General features: G+C 40.3%; 2 protein-coding genes and 1 non-coding gene across 18 annotated transcripts in view; 2 read left to right on the top strand and 1 right to left on the bottom strand.

Moving 5' to 3' along the window:
* LOC131322163 (uncharacterized) overlaps positions 1-536 on the top strand; it is a 38,801-nt gene extending 38,265 nt beyond the window's left edge. The window contains exon 13 of the mRNA XM_058353398.1: positions 509-536. Coding sequence (XP_058209381.1) covers positions 509-521 — 13 coding nt within the window. The 3' untranslated portion in view covers positions 522-536. The remainder of the gene's footprint in view (positions 1-508) is intronic.
* Positions 537-1,807: 1,271 nt separating this feature from the next.
* Positions 1,808-14,078, bottom strand: LOC131322157 (putative disease resistance protein RGA4). 16 transcript variants are annotated; one of them, XM_058353373.1, is made up of 11 exons: positions 10,232-14,067; positions 8,491-8,687; positions 7,797-7,965; positions 7,340-7,376; positions 7,049-7,160; positions 3,479-3,548; positions 3,209-3,289; positions 3,022-3,103; positions 2,726-2,774; positions 2,456-2,572; positions 1,808-2,310 (listed from the first exon to the last, which is right to left on the bottom strand). In XM_058353373.1, exons 1-2 carry the CDS (start codon positions 13,899-13,901, stop codon positions 8,671-8,673), a joined length of 3,687 nt encoding a protein of 1,228 aa, XP_058209356.1. In that variant the 5' UTR covers positions 13,902-14,067; the 3' UTR covers positions 1,808-2,310; positions 2,456-2,572; positions 2,726-2,774; positions 3,022-3,103; positions 3,209-3,289; positions 3,479-3,548; positions 7,049-7,160; positions 7,340-7,376; positions 7,797-7,965; positions 8,491-8,670. The 16 variants fall into 16 exon arrangements, with proteins under 16 accessions (XP_058209356.1, XP_058209371.1, XP_058209359.1 ...); XM_058353388.1 differs by having other exon boundaries at positions 3,209-3,323; positions 7,049-7,376; positions 7,490-7,965; XM_058353376.1 differs by adding an exon at positions 7,490-7,511 and having other exon boundaries at positions 1,808-2,774; positions 3,209-3,323.
* Positions 9,365-9,476, top strand: LOC131324953 (small nucleolar RNA snoR100). The gene has a single exon (XR_009199534.1). It is a non-coding gene; the product is annotated as a small nucleolar RNA snoR100 (small nucleolar RNA).
* Positions 14,079-14,305: the final 227 nt, after the last annotated feature.

The raw sequence follows: 14,305 nt of genomic DNA, 5'->3' as shown, positions 1-14,305 counted from the left end.
CTATTTTGTACCTTTTGCTTAGAACTTGGATGGTCACAGGGCTGTATTTCACTCAGAAAGCCTTACTGTCTAGGCCCAAAGAGAGTGATGGTAATGGATACCGTTATAAACCTACGAGATATCAGATCATACACTCATGAGTCTGTCTCTGAAAGAAGAACTCTCAGTTCCTCACTTGCACACCTGATACAGACATGTAATCATTTCTTTTACCTTTGTTCGCTTTAAAAGTGGTTTACCACAATAATACGGTTGGAACTTGAAATATTCTTCTATTTTGTTTTGATCTACCTTGCTACATTTTTCATTCGCAGTTTTCACACCAAATTATCTCTTTTTTTTATTTAACTGATGACTCTCTTCCTGGTTTCGATGGCCATCCGTATCTGAACAAGTCTCTTCCTGGATTTTGGTTTAATGCGATTCCATTAAAATAACGGTATACCAGCTATATTCACAAAATGCACTTGGAGCCCTATTCAGCGAATAAAATGCGTATGGATGAGAATGCTAAATTGTGAGAGAAATTCCACCCCAAAGAAAATGTAAATAGTGCATGTACAAGATCTCTACCACATTAAAGGTTTCTGATCTTAAAACAAAATGCTGCTAGGATGTACATATGACTCAACTCTATTTCTGAAGAACTATGGTTGTATTCCCCTGATAATTCCTCGATTCTTGCAAGATGACTTAGAAGATGGCTTGAATTGCTCTGCAACTGCATTCTGCAATGCTGCCTCTGTTTGTTGTGGAGAAACGTTTAAAAGTACAGTCCACAAGCAAGCTGGAAACTGAAGAATCTGTAGCCCGCCGCTTTTCTCTATCAACCGATCAAGTTTACTTAGGCTATACGAAATATCTTCTGGACTCTCGAATGATACGAAGCTGAGTTGCCAGCTTCATAATGTCTATGAAAGCTTTAAATTCATGTGTATGCCGTTAGACATGGGTTTGTAAATTGTAATGATATTGTGGCCTTTGCTAGATTTGCTCCTACTGAATAAGTTAGTAAAATAAATGGAAGGATTTTAATCATTTATTTATACGCGGGTGACTTTTTACGAACTTTCCTCCACTTGTAATTTCCTCTTCGACGACTAGAAGCACTTTTCAATCTATGGAAAAGAGATGTCACCAAGTGATCATTTTCACACGGGATTGGATTCGAGAACAAAAAGAGGGGAGTAGTACACGGCGCCTTCTCAGCCAGCGCCATTGCGTTGCGGTCAAACATCCGCGTCAAGTGCTGGCTTTGGTTATGCTTAGAAAAGCAGCCTGAGATAACGGTAGATGGACATCCCTTAGCTCTATTTTGTACCTTTTGCTTAGTATCTTGGATGGTAACTGGACTGTATTTCGCACAGAAAGCCTTAATGTCTCGGCCCAGAGAGAGTGATGGTAACGGATCATAGTGACATCATACCGTCATAAACCTAAGAGATATCATATCATACACTCATGAATCCGACACCGATACAGTAATGTTCATTTGCGTCATTGCAAGAAAAACTCTCGGTTCCACACTTGCAAACCTGATGCAGACATGTAATCATTTCTTTTACCTTGTTTGCTTTAAAAGTGGTTTAACAATTTGGCCACAAATACTCAGGTGTAGTTTTAGATAGAGTAATATGGTTGGAACTTGAAATATTCTACTGTTTTCATTCAGACCAAATTAATCTCTTTCATTTTATTTAACTGATGACTCTCTTCCCGGTTAGGGTGGTCATCCGTATCTGAACAAGTCCCTTCCTGGTTTTTGGTTTATTGCGATTACGTTAAAATAACGGTATACCAGCGATACTCAAAAAATGCACTTGGAGCCCTATTCAGCGAATACAATGTGTACATCGAAAGTGTTTTGTATGGACAGAATTTGAGAATGCTAAATTGAGAGAGAAATTCCACCCAAAAGAAAATGTAACTGGTGCACGTACAAGATCTCTACCACGTTAAAGGTTTCCGATCGAAAACAAAATGCTAGGATGTACACATGACTCAACTCTATTTCTGAGGTGCTATGGTTGTAATCCCCTGATAATTCCCCGATTCTGCTTGTTGTGGGGAAAGGAGTAAAGTACGGTGCGTAAGCAAGCTGGAAACAGAAAAATCTGTAGCCGCTGCTTTTCTCTATCAACCAATCAAGTTTCCTTAGGCTATCCGAAATATCTTCTGGACTCTTGAATGATATGAAGCTGAGTTGCCAGGTTTTGCTTCATAATCTCTATGAAAGCTTTCAAAGCCTAACATGTGAGAGTCCGTAGGCTCCTCTGCAATGTTAACTTCAGATGTATGGGTCCTTTATCCCTGCATGCGAAGAGGTTGTTTCCGAGTAAATGTGCAAGTAATAAGACATAACCATATATAAATTATATTTATGTCATGAATGAAGACGAGCATTCATATAAGGAACAAGAATAAACACAAATTAGTTGGAACTGGAACCAAAAACCTGCTATAATGCAATATTCGCTGCCTCATTAGGGGGAGATTAGACATTGAAGTCCTGGACCAAAATCTCTACCTTTTTGCAAAATCGTTTCTGATCAACTTCCAGTTGAGCAAACAACTGCACACTGACGTTGCAAGATTATTATCTCTGGAAAATTTAAAGTAAAGCAGAAGGGAAAAACTGCTAAACAATTTGAACCAAGCCGGGATGGAATTCAGGGCTAACGAAAAATCTTTGCGCAGAAAAATGTAGACCAAGCCTTTTGAGAACCTAAATGATGTCGTGAATTCCACATTTTTAGCTTTGCATTCCAAACATTCTGCAAAAAAAAAAACGCTTTGGAAAGGGTTCAAAACAGAAAACAAAAATGGTGCACATTGAGTTAGTTGGCCAGTCTTATAAATTATGCAAAGAGGAGCAACTGCAATCTAATTTCGTACTTGCCATCGTGCATTGAACCTTATCCTTTCCAGTTTGTACACTGAGTGTCAACAGAAGACACATTCTCAAGTATAGACCACTTCAAGTATTTAAAGAGATCGATAAACAGACTACCATTCACATACCTTTTTCTTTGACGGAGTTATTTCACGTGGTTTCAGAACCATTTTCCTTCCATTGTCATCAGATGTGCCATAAATCAAACAGCTGGATATGGAATTTCAACGAGTTTATCAAACTAATTATTTATATTGGCCAGGGATATTAATCAAAAACTGCAAAATAAAGAAAATGCAGAAAGTGAGTGATTACATGGTTGGCAGGACGCTTTTAACGGTTATCTTGACACAACAGAGTTGCAGAGGGAGGGAACCGTTGCACAGGTAGCGAGATCTGAAAGCCCAACGCATCATGTGTTGACATTTATCTGTATACATGAAAAATGACACAAATGGAAACTCAAACATGTGTGTGTGTGTGTGTGTGTGTGTGTGTGTGTGAGAGAGAGAGAGAGAGAGAGAGAGAGAGAGCAAGAAGTAGTAGAAGAAGAAAATCATGAAAATGGGCAATTGGATAAGTTACCGGATATTTTGAGCGATGGAATGTGAGCAATCTCGTACCACTCTTTTTCCCTTTCTTCTTTGCATCGTTTCTTTGGACACGAGAATATAAACAGAGAACCCTTGTCAGGTTATTGCACCCTTGGTGATCACAACAATTGGGAAGATACGGAAAATTGAAACGCGTGGATTTCATTATTGACCACAGCAATCAATGATATTAGAATATGGATTGCTTCCTAGTTAATTTGGAAGATGGCTTGGATTGCCCTACAATTGCAATCTGCGATGCTGCCTGGAACCGGAGCTTCAAGCTCAGGAAACATGTATGGCAGCACAACAAGAATTTATTGAGCCTACAAATGACATCGAATGCAAATAGTCATTCAAAGAAAACCAGAACATGTTGTGCGGCAAGCCCCCCTAGGACCCAACCGCAACCTGACGATTATTGATGTTCATGATATTGAAAATAACCAAACAAAACATATGCGAAAATCAACAAAGAAACCAAACCAAACAAAAAAAAAAAAGACAGACCAGGATATACGTGGTTCGGTTTACGGCTATAAACCTGCTCCACGGGCAAGCGAACGAGAAGCGATTCCAACTCCAAAATACAAGTTCTCTCACCAAATAAAATACCCGATTGGAATCTCTCACCAAATACAGATTCTCTCTCATTAAGTCTCACAAAACCCCTCGGTTTTTTAACCAAGAGACAGACGGAACAAAGGTCCACAGATGTGACCGGATGCCACACAGAAACAAATGATTCTTAAGAAACCCTACAGTTTCAACCAGAAAGAATCGCCGTAACAGATGATCTTCCAGACGGCTAGAGACCTACAGAACCCACCAAAGAAGGGGCAACCAGAAACATATGAAGATCTTCCAGACGAACCCTAAGGTTCTACAGATGAGACCCCCTAGGGGCCTCTCAAAGGGATTCACTCAAGAAGTCCAAATCCTAATGAGAGAGCAAGACTATATTTATAGCCACAGATTGCTTCCTAAAGCCAGAATCCTTGCCAGATTATATTTCCTTTGCATATAGAGACTAAAACCAAAAAGGAAACTCCAAAATCATTCTTTAGGAAGTCCATAATATAACCAAAATCGGCTTAAATGCGCATGCTGGTCCGGACCAAAAAATTAGATCGCTCCAGAAACCGCCTACAAGCGCTGGTCCGGACCATGGAGGCCGAGAAGTCCAAGACGAGCCAAAAAATTACAAATCTCCACCTTGGCGAGATATCCAGGTACCGTACCAATAATAGCATACCAATCGAAATCCCACAAATCTCCACCTTGGCAAGATGTCCAATCCCCATGCGAATCCAAAACAATACCAACAAATTGCACGCGAAACAAATGCTCGATAATCAAACTCTAAGCTCCAACAAAGCCGATTAACCGAAGACAAGTGAATTGCAAAACAACCAAGTGATCGAGTCACATGAACCAATCCACACAACCCAAGCCGAATGCTTGAGACATATCAAACCAAAGTCAAGTACTCAAATCCAATGCCCAAGATGCATCGAGCCAACCCAAACCAATCTTCAGATACGGAAGCAACCAAGCTTTCACCAAACAAACAAACGCTTGAGATATATCGAGCCAAAACCAGATTCTACCAACCAAACAGAGTGCTCTTCATCCAAAGCTCGAGTCACACAGAAAGAGCCAAACAAATACCCAAACTTAGAGAGCGAACAAAATCATGAACCGAGCTTCCAACCAAAACAAACCACGGGCTAGAGAGCGAGCCAAAAAACCCTAATCAAGCTCTCTACAAACCAAACCAGATTAACTGCTGATCAAACAAGCTCTAACCAAATTCTGAAGTACTGGAACATAACTTCAGTTTAACCTAAAAGAGTCAAATTTTGAAGAATCGAGCAAACTTCAAAATACAAACCAATCCCAAAAATAAGTGCGCAACCAAATTCGAAAGTGGCAGACAAGTTCCAGTCATATAATCTAATTCCAAAACATCTTCGAGTGATACTACAAGATGCCCAAAACCCAACAATCCAGACAGCAAACCCAAGACACCCAAAAGTAATGAAACCAAATCGTCTTTGAAAGGATGCCACAAAACGCCCAAGGCGCTCAAACTAATTACTAAACTATCAGCAGTACCAAAAAACATATCCAAGTGATTTATCTCCACCAAATTCACAAGCCCGTGCAAATTTCCAAAACTAATAACCAAAGAGATAAATCCAAAACGAATAAACCAAATTACCTTCCAAATTGATGAGATTCTCCACCAAGTCCGATAATCATCGAACACGGACGGTTGCATCATCCAACTCCAAAAGAATTTTCCTATCTCCAACATCTCATAAGCCTGGCCAGTACCCATAAGAACATCTTCATAGTCAAATCCCAAAATTCCAATCCGTTCATTTGAACGGCAGACTGATGATGAGCCCAAAAACATAAAACCAAGAATCTTCATCTCCAAGTTTCTCCACCGAAACCAACTTCTCCCAAATATCCATAAACCACCAATAATCTACCAAAACTTAGCAGCGGAACGAAACGGATGCCTAGGTCAGAACCTAAGCTCTGATACCAGTTTGTTGTGCAGCGAGCCCCCCTTGAACCCAACCGCAACCCGACGATTATTGATGTTTATGATATTGAAAATAACCAAACAAAACATATGCGAAAATCAACAGAGAAACCAAACCAAACAAAAAAAAAAACAAATAAGAGAGACCAGGGTATACGTGGTTCGGTTTACGGCTGTAAACCTACTCCACGGGCAAGCGAACGAGAGACGATTCCAACTCCAAAATACAAGTTCTTTCACCAAATAAAAAACCAGATTAGAATCTCTCACCAAATATAGATTCTCTCTCATCAAGTCTCACAAAACCCCTAGGTTTTTTAACCAAGAGACACAGACGGAACAAAGTTCCACAGATGTGACCGGATGCCACACAGAAACAAGTGATTCTCAAGAAACCCTACGGTTTCAACCAGAAAGAATCGCCGAAACAGATGATCTTCCAGACGGCCGGAGACCTACAGAACCCACCAAAGAAGGGGCAACCAGAAACAGATGAAGATCTTCCAGACGAACCCTAAGGTTCTACCGATGAGACCCCCTAGGGGCCTCTCAAAGGGATTCACTCAAGAAGTCCAAATCCTAATGAGAGAGCAAAGCTATATTTATAGCCACAGATTGCTTCCTAAAGCCAGAATCCTTGCCAGATTATATTTCCTTTGCATATAGAGACTAAAACCAAAAAAGAAACTCCAAAATCATTCTTTAGGAAGTCCATAATATAACCAAAATCGGCTGAAACGTGCATGCTGGTCCGGACCAAGTGTGCGCTGGTCCGGACCAAAAAATTAGATCGCTCCAGAAACTGCCTACAAGCGCTAGTCCGGACCATGGAGGCCGAGAAGTCCAAAACGAGCCAAAAAATTACAGAACATTCATGGGAGAAAAGGACAAGGCAAAGATCCTGGAAGATGTGAGAGAGAAAAGGTACAAAGTATGGTCTTTCATCTACTTACATAGGTTTCCGGTGTAAATGATAAAATGTAGTACGTGCCAATAACCTCTTACCTGCTGAACATGTGCCACTGGACAATTATGGAAGCCATTTTATCCCATTGGGAGCCTCTTGATCAATTCTGAGCCTCTTGATCAATTCTGACAAAGAGAACAAGTTTTTCTTCTGCAGATATGTAAGGAGACCTAACGTGTAAGCAGTAGTGTAGTAAAACAGTGGGAATCTCCAATGAGGAATAACTTCGTAGATATTCAACCCACTGACTAATTGGAGAGAGAGAGAGAGAGAGAGAGAGAGAGAGAGAGATAGTAATCTAGCATTACGGAAGTGGTAACACAACGTACCATAGAGAGAAAAAAAAAGGAGGCCATACATCACCATCTAGGAAAATGAAAGGAATAACAAGTCAGATGCTTGCGCATAGCCAAAACATAAAATAAGCCCATAGGGCCTATAAAATTATTTTTTCCGGAAAATTAAGCAGTCAAACTCACCATCTTTTTGCGATTTGTTTGGCTTTATTGGAAAAAATAGTCCCATACATCAGCAAAAAACAACAAAAGGGTTCAGTCCAGAAAAATCTTACAGGATCTGACCAAACAATAAAAACAAAGGGACCTGCCAAATTCTCAAGGCATGCTGTGCCATACTTGAAAACCATTAGTGTACAGTAGGGACATCTCGATACTTGATGGTATTTAGGTATAAATCATGCAAAATGTTGTGAGCTATATCTGTTTTCACTTCTAATCTGATGGGTGCAATGCGATACCACAACAATAAGTAGGTAAGCATACTTACCACGAGAGAGTCGACCAACCGTCAAAGATATGTATCTGCCACGATGGATAAATGAAGTATGTGTTTGTTTGTTTCCCTCCTCTTCCCAAGCACCTCTCTAGACATCTCCTCCACCGTCAACTGGCACACCGGACTGAGAAGATTTTCCTCACACATGCAGCATCTCTACCTGCAATTGTGTAAATAACCAAACATACAATTCCTCTGAACTAGATCCAAACCAAAACAAAAATAGGAAAAAAGGTACAATACAAGGCCAGAAACTAGATCAGGAAGGACAACGAAAGAGCAAAAAAACTGAACATCCAACTCGCAACTTAACAAGAAAAGCAGGCACAATGCATGCAAAACTTGAAAAGGCACCAAAGCATGATGAGCAGCAGTAGAAACTGTCACCAGAGATTACCAAAAGACCAATAACCAAACAAAAAACCCCAAAGTCCAACCCAACTTGGAAGAACCAAATAACAAGGGCCCAACCAAAAAATAAACAGAACCAGACACACCCCCTCCCATGAGTTAATGATGGACTATTTATGATAGCTTAAACAAAGTCCATATTGCAGAACCCATAAGCAGAGTGCATTTACAGACTACATATTGCACATTAGAAACTGCATAATAAACAGAATGCACATCTCAAGTTAATTGGTATGACTAAATAGACTAGCTTTCTAAGCCAGTCGAAGCTTACCTGTGCCATTAGACTGTGCAGAAAATGATGCATCACCCAAAGCATCAGTATTCTGTGGTGGAAGATCCTGGGGTTGAGATGGTGCAGCAATTTATGTTGGGCTCGATTGTGATGGTGAAAGGGTAGAGGATCTCCTAACTGATGTCATTGCCTTTTTCCCAGGAGCCATGATTAAACCAATCAATCTGAATCAGAATCTGTAAAACAAGGTACAAAATGCAAGTTACTAATTGCATACAGCAATAATTTGAAAGAACTAAAGTGTAAAGCAATGATGTATATCAAAGTTCCACAAATGCTCTCTCTCCAAGCTATTGGGTAAATCATCGACATCCTCCAGGATTATATATACCCCTATATACCTAGCTAATCGTCAGACATTATCCATGAACTAAAGTCCTGATTTGGAAACCAAGCATGACTAAATATCAAAGCAGATACAAATAAACAAGCATAGAATCCTATAGTGTTAATCTAGCTAATGGATCCACATGTTTAATTAATGGAGCAACAAAAACACAAATAAATGCATTGGGTTAATATGGGAAAAACAAAAACTAAGATGAGTAAAGCAACGGATTTTGCATAATGACTAACATTGATATTTAATAGGATATAAACACAAGATATAATGAGGCATTTTGTCAAATATTAGATAGGCATTTAATCATCTACAAAACAATGGCAATTAATTAAGAGTGGAAACCCTTGAGTTTTAAGACAACTTAAGGAAGGTTCAGGCTATAAGAAACTCATAATCTGCAACCACAACACACACATACACTCACGCATGCATTTTGATTACAAATCAGCCAGCTAAGTTTTTTGCCCAGACATTTTTGTTTCCATTGTGCATACCAATGCTTTGGACTATCAATAAAGGAAGCATGAGAATGTGCATAGAAATTGAATTGGGTCTCTAAGCTTGCCCTCTCTTATTGATGCCATTTGGCTTTGATTTGGGGGCATGGTTCCGCAACAAAACAGGTATAGGGGGCAACTGTTTCAGTGTTATTCCGAGAGCAGCCACTTTGTGCATATTGCCGAAGGTTAGGTTTGTCTCCATTCCTCTCCCGCCCATACCCCCAATGATTAGGGACTATATGGGTTCTGTTGGGGTGTGTGTAGGAATTTAACCCAAGACTTTTGCTCATATCAACCTGGCTTGACTTCTATATACCTTCGCAGCAAAGAAGAAAACCTAATTTAACTAGTAGATGAATAAAATAGGGGAAATTTCTAATCAAGCTCCAATTTACGATGAAGATTGGTTTCTGATTGAGAAACCAAGTCCATAACCGAGTATTCTCCAGGGCTCTGAGACAATAATAGATTGAGAAGAAGGTGTTAAGGAATGTTAATGGATGAACAACCACAAACATTACACACAAAAACCTAACTAGCCAAGCTGGTCAACAGAGGAGATTCAAGGTGAAGATTCGTTGAAGGCGTTGCGAGTCTGTATCACGCGAGAGAGTGAGATTGAGAAAGACCAGATCTTTTTCCTTTTTTGATCCAGCTACCAAACTGTGTTTTTGGGAACCCTAACATATTCAGTGAATCCAAACAAATGTCGTTTAATATTAGCTCTGATTTCGTGACCACTAAGTCAGGTTAGATGACATTTCCGTGTATTTTCCAAAAATCCACATGAAAAATGACTAGTACAAATCCAAAACTGAGAGAAAGGGATAGAGAAAGAGAGAAGAAAATCACGAAAATGAGCAATTGGAGAAGTTACCGCGTATCACGAGCTTCTGAATATGAGCAATCTTGTGCCACTCTTCTCCCCCTTCTTTGCACCTTTCTGTTAGAAGGGAACAATAGTATATCTTCAGAGATTGTAAATTCTTGAGAAGTTGAAAATTTCCCAGTGAGGGTAACCTTGTCAGATTAGGGCATTCCAGGAGCTTCAATGATTCAAGAGATGAAAAGTTACCCAACCACTCCGGTAGAGCTTCCAACCCACCAAATTTATCAACTACCAACTTTCTTAAGGAAGTGAGGAGCCGAAGTTGATCGGGAAGGCACTTGAGCTTTGGCCATCCCCTTAACTTAAGAGATTCTAGGAACATGAATGGGTAATGTTGCGGCTTTTGAGCTTTGGCCAACTCAACCTTTGGCCAGGGGAAATAACCCAGCTCTTCTGAGAAGGTACCTATATCCAACATACGAAGACTGGTCAAACAGAATTGCCCCTCCTCCCAACACCTCACCCATCGTGAGTTACAGCTGACCAATTCCAGATCCTGAAGGGACGTGAGGTTGCACAATTCATCTGGGCTGGCCTCCAATAAATTGGAAGACCAACATAGGTGTAATCTTACAAGGGTTGGTTGTAGCAACCCCTTTGGCAAGCATCTCAACTGAATGCACGTTCGAATTGAAAGCTCTTCAAGGGATGTTAGGCAGCTCTTGAATTCCCCTCCTGTTTCTTCGCCTATGTACATCAGTTTAGGGCACACAATTATTTCTAAAAACTCAAGGGAAGCTTTTAGTAGTTGCTTTGGTAAATAACACAACTCCTTCAAATCCGCTATTCCCAGACTTCTTAGGGACTTGCTGCTTGTTTCTAGCAAATGTTCAATCAGAGTAGTGACATTTTTCGAATCCGGATCTACCACTATGGTCATAGTGAGTCCATTCACAATTTTCACAAAATCAAAGGAGATCCTTTCCGTACCAATACCTAAATTTTGAATGCATAACACATGACCTGGAATGGTGATCAAGTTAGGGCATTCCCAGATATGCAACTCCTCGAGACGAGGAAAGAAGTCTATTATACTTGTGGTAGCAGGAGGCAATGACGATACATCTGACCACTCTTTTAGCTTCCGCATACCACAAATAGTGAGTTTTTTCAATGCCGGAAATACTGCTGGTGCTGGTGCAGCCACAGTACTACTACTACTACTACCACCAACAATTCGTTCATCCAATCCATAGAATTCAGGACCAATGATCTCCACGTTATCCAATTTTTCCATTACAACGACTTCAAGGTTCGGAAGGTGTCCGAGTATTGGGATATCTTCACATGATTTGCAGCCAATTAATTCGATCTTCACTAAATTATGAAGCAACTGATCATCTCTACTCCTCATCCATGATGCCAATCTTCTTCCTCTGAAATCTCTGAGAATTAAACTCTTAAGATTCTTGTGAGGTTTAAGTCCTTCCAACACATCCCCGTAGTTCATGTCCGACATTCCAGGGTTCCTATCCCAATGAAATTCCAACTCTGTAACTTTTGATTTTTCAGACATTTTAGCTCTTTCTGCTTCTTCCTTGTCTTTCACATGTTGGAGATCATAGACACGTAATCTACCTCTTAGCTTGCTTAAGCTTCCCAGCTCTTCAATTTTATGGCCGTTGTCCTCACCCACAAAAAAGAATGGTAATGTCTGCAAAGAAGTCAAACGGCCTATCATGCTTGGAATAATTTTCCTGCTAGCTTGTCCATCTTTCATGCAAAGATGTCTCAAGCTAACCAACTTATGAAATTCTGTTTGAATCTCTTCTAAAATATTTGAAGACGGTGGCAACCTCAGTGTTTCCAAATTATAGAGCTTGGTGATAGAATTGGGCACTTTTTCAAAAGAAGACTTTGAGAGGTCAAGATATTTTAGATGTATGAACTTGCATATAGAACTCGGCAACTCTTTGCCATCAGATTCTACTATACTCAGGGCACGGATAGATTTGAGATCTCCATTATTTGGGGGGAGATTTCCAGTTACAAATAGTGACCTCAGTTTCCCAATAGTTCCGTTTGAAAATTCTAACCTTGATTCTTCCTTGAGACACAATGACAAATGTTGAACCTCGGGATGGTCTTTAACCTCACTAGCTTCCAAAGTCAAAAAACTACCCTCTGAAACATCTAGAGCAAGATCATGTACGAGATCATGCATCTTGCAAGCAATAATATCCTTATTCTCATCCAACACAACATCTTGAAATAATGAATTGCGCAACAAGATATCAAAATATTCATGGCCTACATCTTCCATTTCCAAATTTCTGTTTGGAGGAGACTGAAGATAACCTAGACTCGCCCAAAGCTGAATCAGGACATCCTTTTTCAGCAATTGGTCCTTTGGAAAAATAGAACAATAAGCAAAACATTGTTTCAAACTTGGGAAGGGTAAATGGTAGAAACTAAGCCTTAATGCTGGAAGAATTGCACCCTCACTTCTCCATATTTCACTCTCCTCAATGAACTCCCATTCTGTTAGAGATTTCTTGTCATACAATAAACCTCCTAATGACTTTATTGCCAAAGGCACACCCATACACTTTTCTACCATTCTTCCACCAATTTCTACTAGAGTTTGAGTATCTATCGGTCCTCCACTTGCAAATGCCCTTTCCCTAAACATGGTCCAACTATCATTAGCTGACAGTTTTTGCAAAGCATGGGTAAGAGATTGGGGCACCCGCATTGCGTATACCACATCCACACTACGGGTAGTAACTATAATTTTGCTTTCGTTGGAGCCCTCTATACCTGTCAAAGAACTTCTAAATTCTTCCCATATTTCTGGAATCCTATTCCAAACATCGTCTAGTACGAGTAAGTATTTCTTTTCCTTCAGTTTTTCTCCAAGCTTTTTTACTATTGCTCCAATATTTGTTATCTTAGATTCCATCCCAAAAAGATATTGCCCCATCTCATTCAATAACCTTTCTTCTGTGAAATCATTAGACACACAAATCCATATTCTGTTATCACCAAAAAACTCCACAACCTTCTTATCATGGTAAACTAACTGGGCCAGTGTTGTTTTCCCAAGCCCAGGCATTCCTACGATAGCAATGACAGATAAATCATCTTTAGAGCCAAGTAACATGTCTCTTACTACTACCACATCACCATCCCTCCCCACGCAATGTGATTTGTCTACAAAAGGTGTAGTTGGCCTATGCTCACTAGGCCGAACAGAAGCACTCATGAGTTGCTCCGCAGGTCTAAGACCCATATCACGTGCTTCCTTACAAATCTCGTCCAATTGAAAATTGATATTGTTCACCCTATTGGCCATCTTGAGACGAAATGCCAGCGGATTAGAGGGCGAGAAGAAGTTGCGTACCTTGTGCCTCTTCCGGCTTCCTACCTCCAATTTCTTTCGAAGAGCTTCGTACGCAAACTCACCCAGCACATTCTCCACATCGCAGGTTACCGACTTGAGACTTTTCAGCCACTTTTTCAGGGCTTCTGATGGTATTCTCCCTTTCTCAGCATCACGCAGCAGAGCTTCGATGTTCTCCAATCTTCTTTGGAGCTTTCTGAGGTCTTCTTTGAAACCCCATGCCAGGTTAATCTGCTGGGTTACAAGTGGAATCAAGCCACCCAGGATTGTCTGAGCAGCAGGGATCAGGATGGCAGCTGCAGAACTTGCAGCCATGTTTTTCTGTCTAAAAACTGAATTGGGGCTGAACAGAAACGATTTGGTGGAAAATCAGCAAGAGAGAAGACCAGAGATCAAAGGGTGTAGTTCTTACCGCAAATATGTGGTCCTGCTTGTAGTAGTTGGCAACGACCAAGTCCTCAATCGCATTAACAATAGGGCAAAATTCAAATATCTCCTAAGCTTTGCAGATATCTATACTCCCAAACTACGCTTCCGTTATTAAATTAACCTCCGTCGTCCACTTCCGTGGAATTGAATTGAAAATGGAAAATGGTAACATGGACATTAACGGTGATGCCTGACTGTTAAAGAGGTTTTGGCCATGTCCATTTGCTAGTTTTGGGGATTATAGTTTTGGTAACGGGGTGGAAAAGGAAATATGGTAATAATTGGAGAGA

Source organism: Rhododendron vialii, chromosome 4a (genome assembly GCF_030253575.1).
Source record: "Rhododendron vialii isolate Sample 1 chromosome 4a, ASM3025357v1".
Taxonomy (NCBI): domain Eukaryota; kingdom Viridiplantae; phylum Streptophyta; class Magnoliopsida; order Ericales; family Ericaceae; genus Rhododendron; species Rhododendron vialii.
This window is presented reverse-complemented; position numbering and strand designations above follow the sequence as displayed.

What these genes read in the sequence shown, in the direction of transcription:
- LOC131322157 (XM_058353374.1), bottom strand. Translation starts at nt 13,901, where the DNA reads ATGGCTGCAAGTTCTGCAGCTGCCATCCTGATCCCTGCTGCTCAGACA.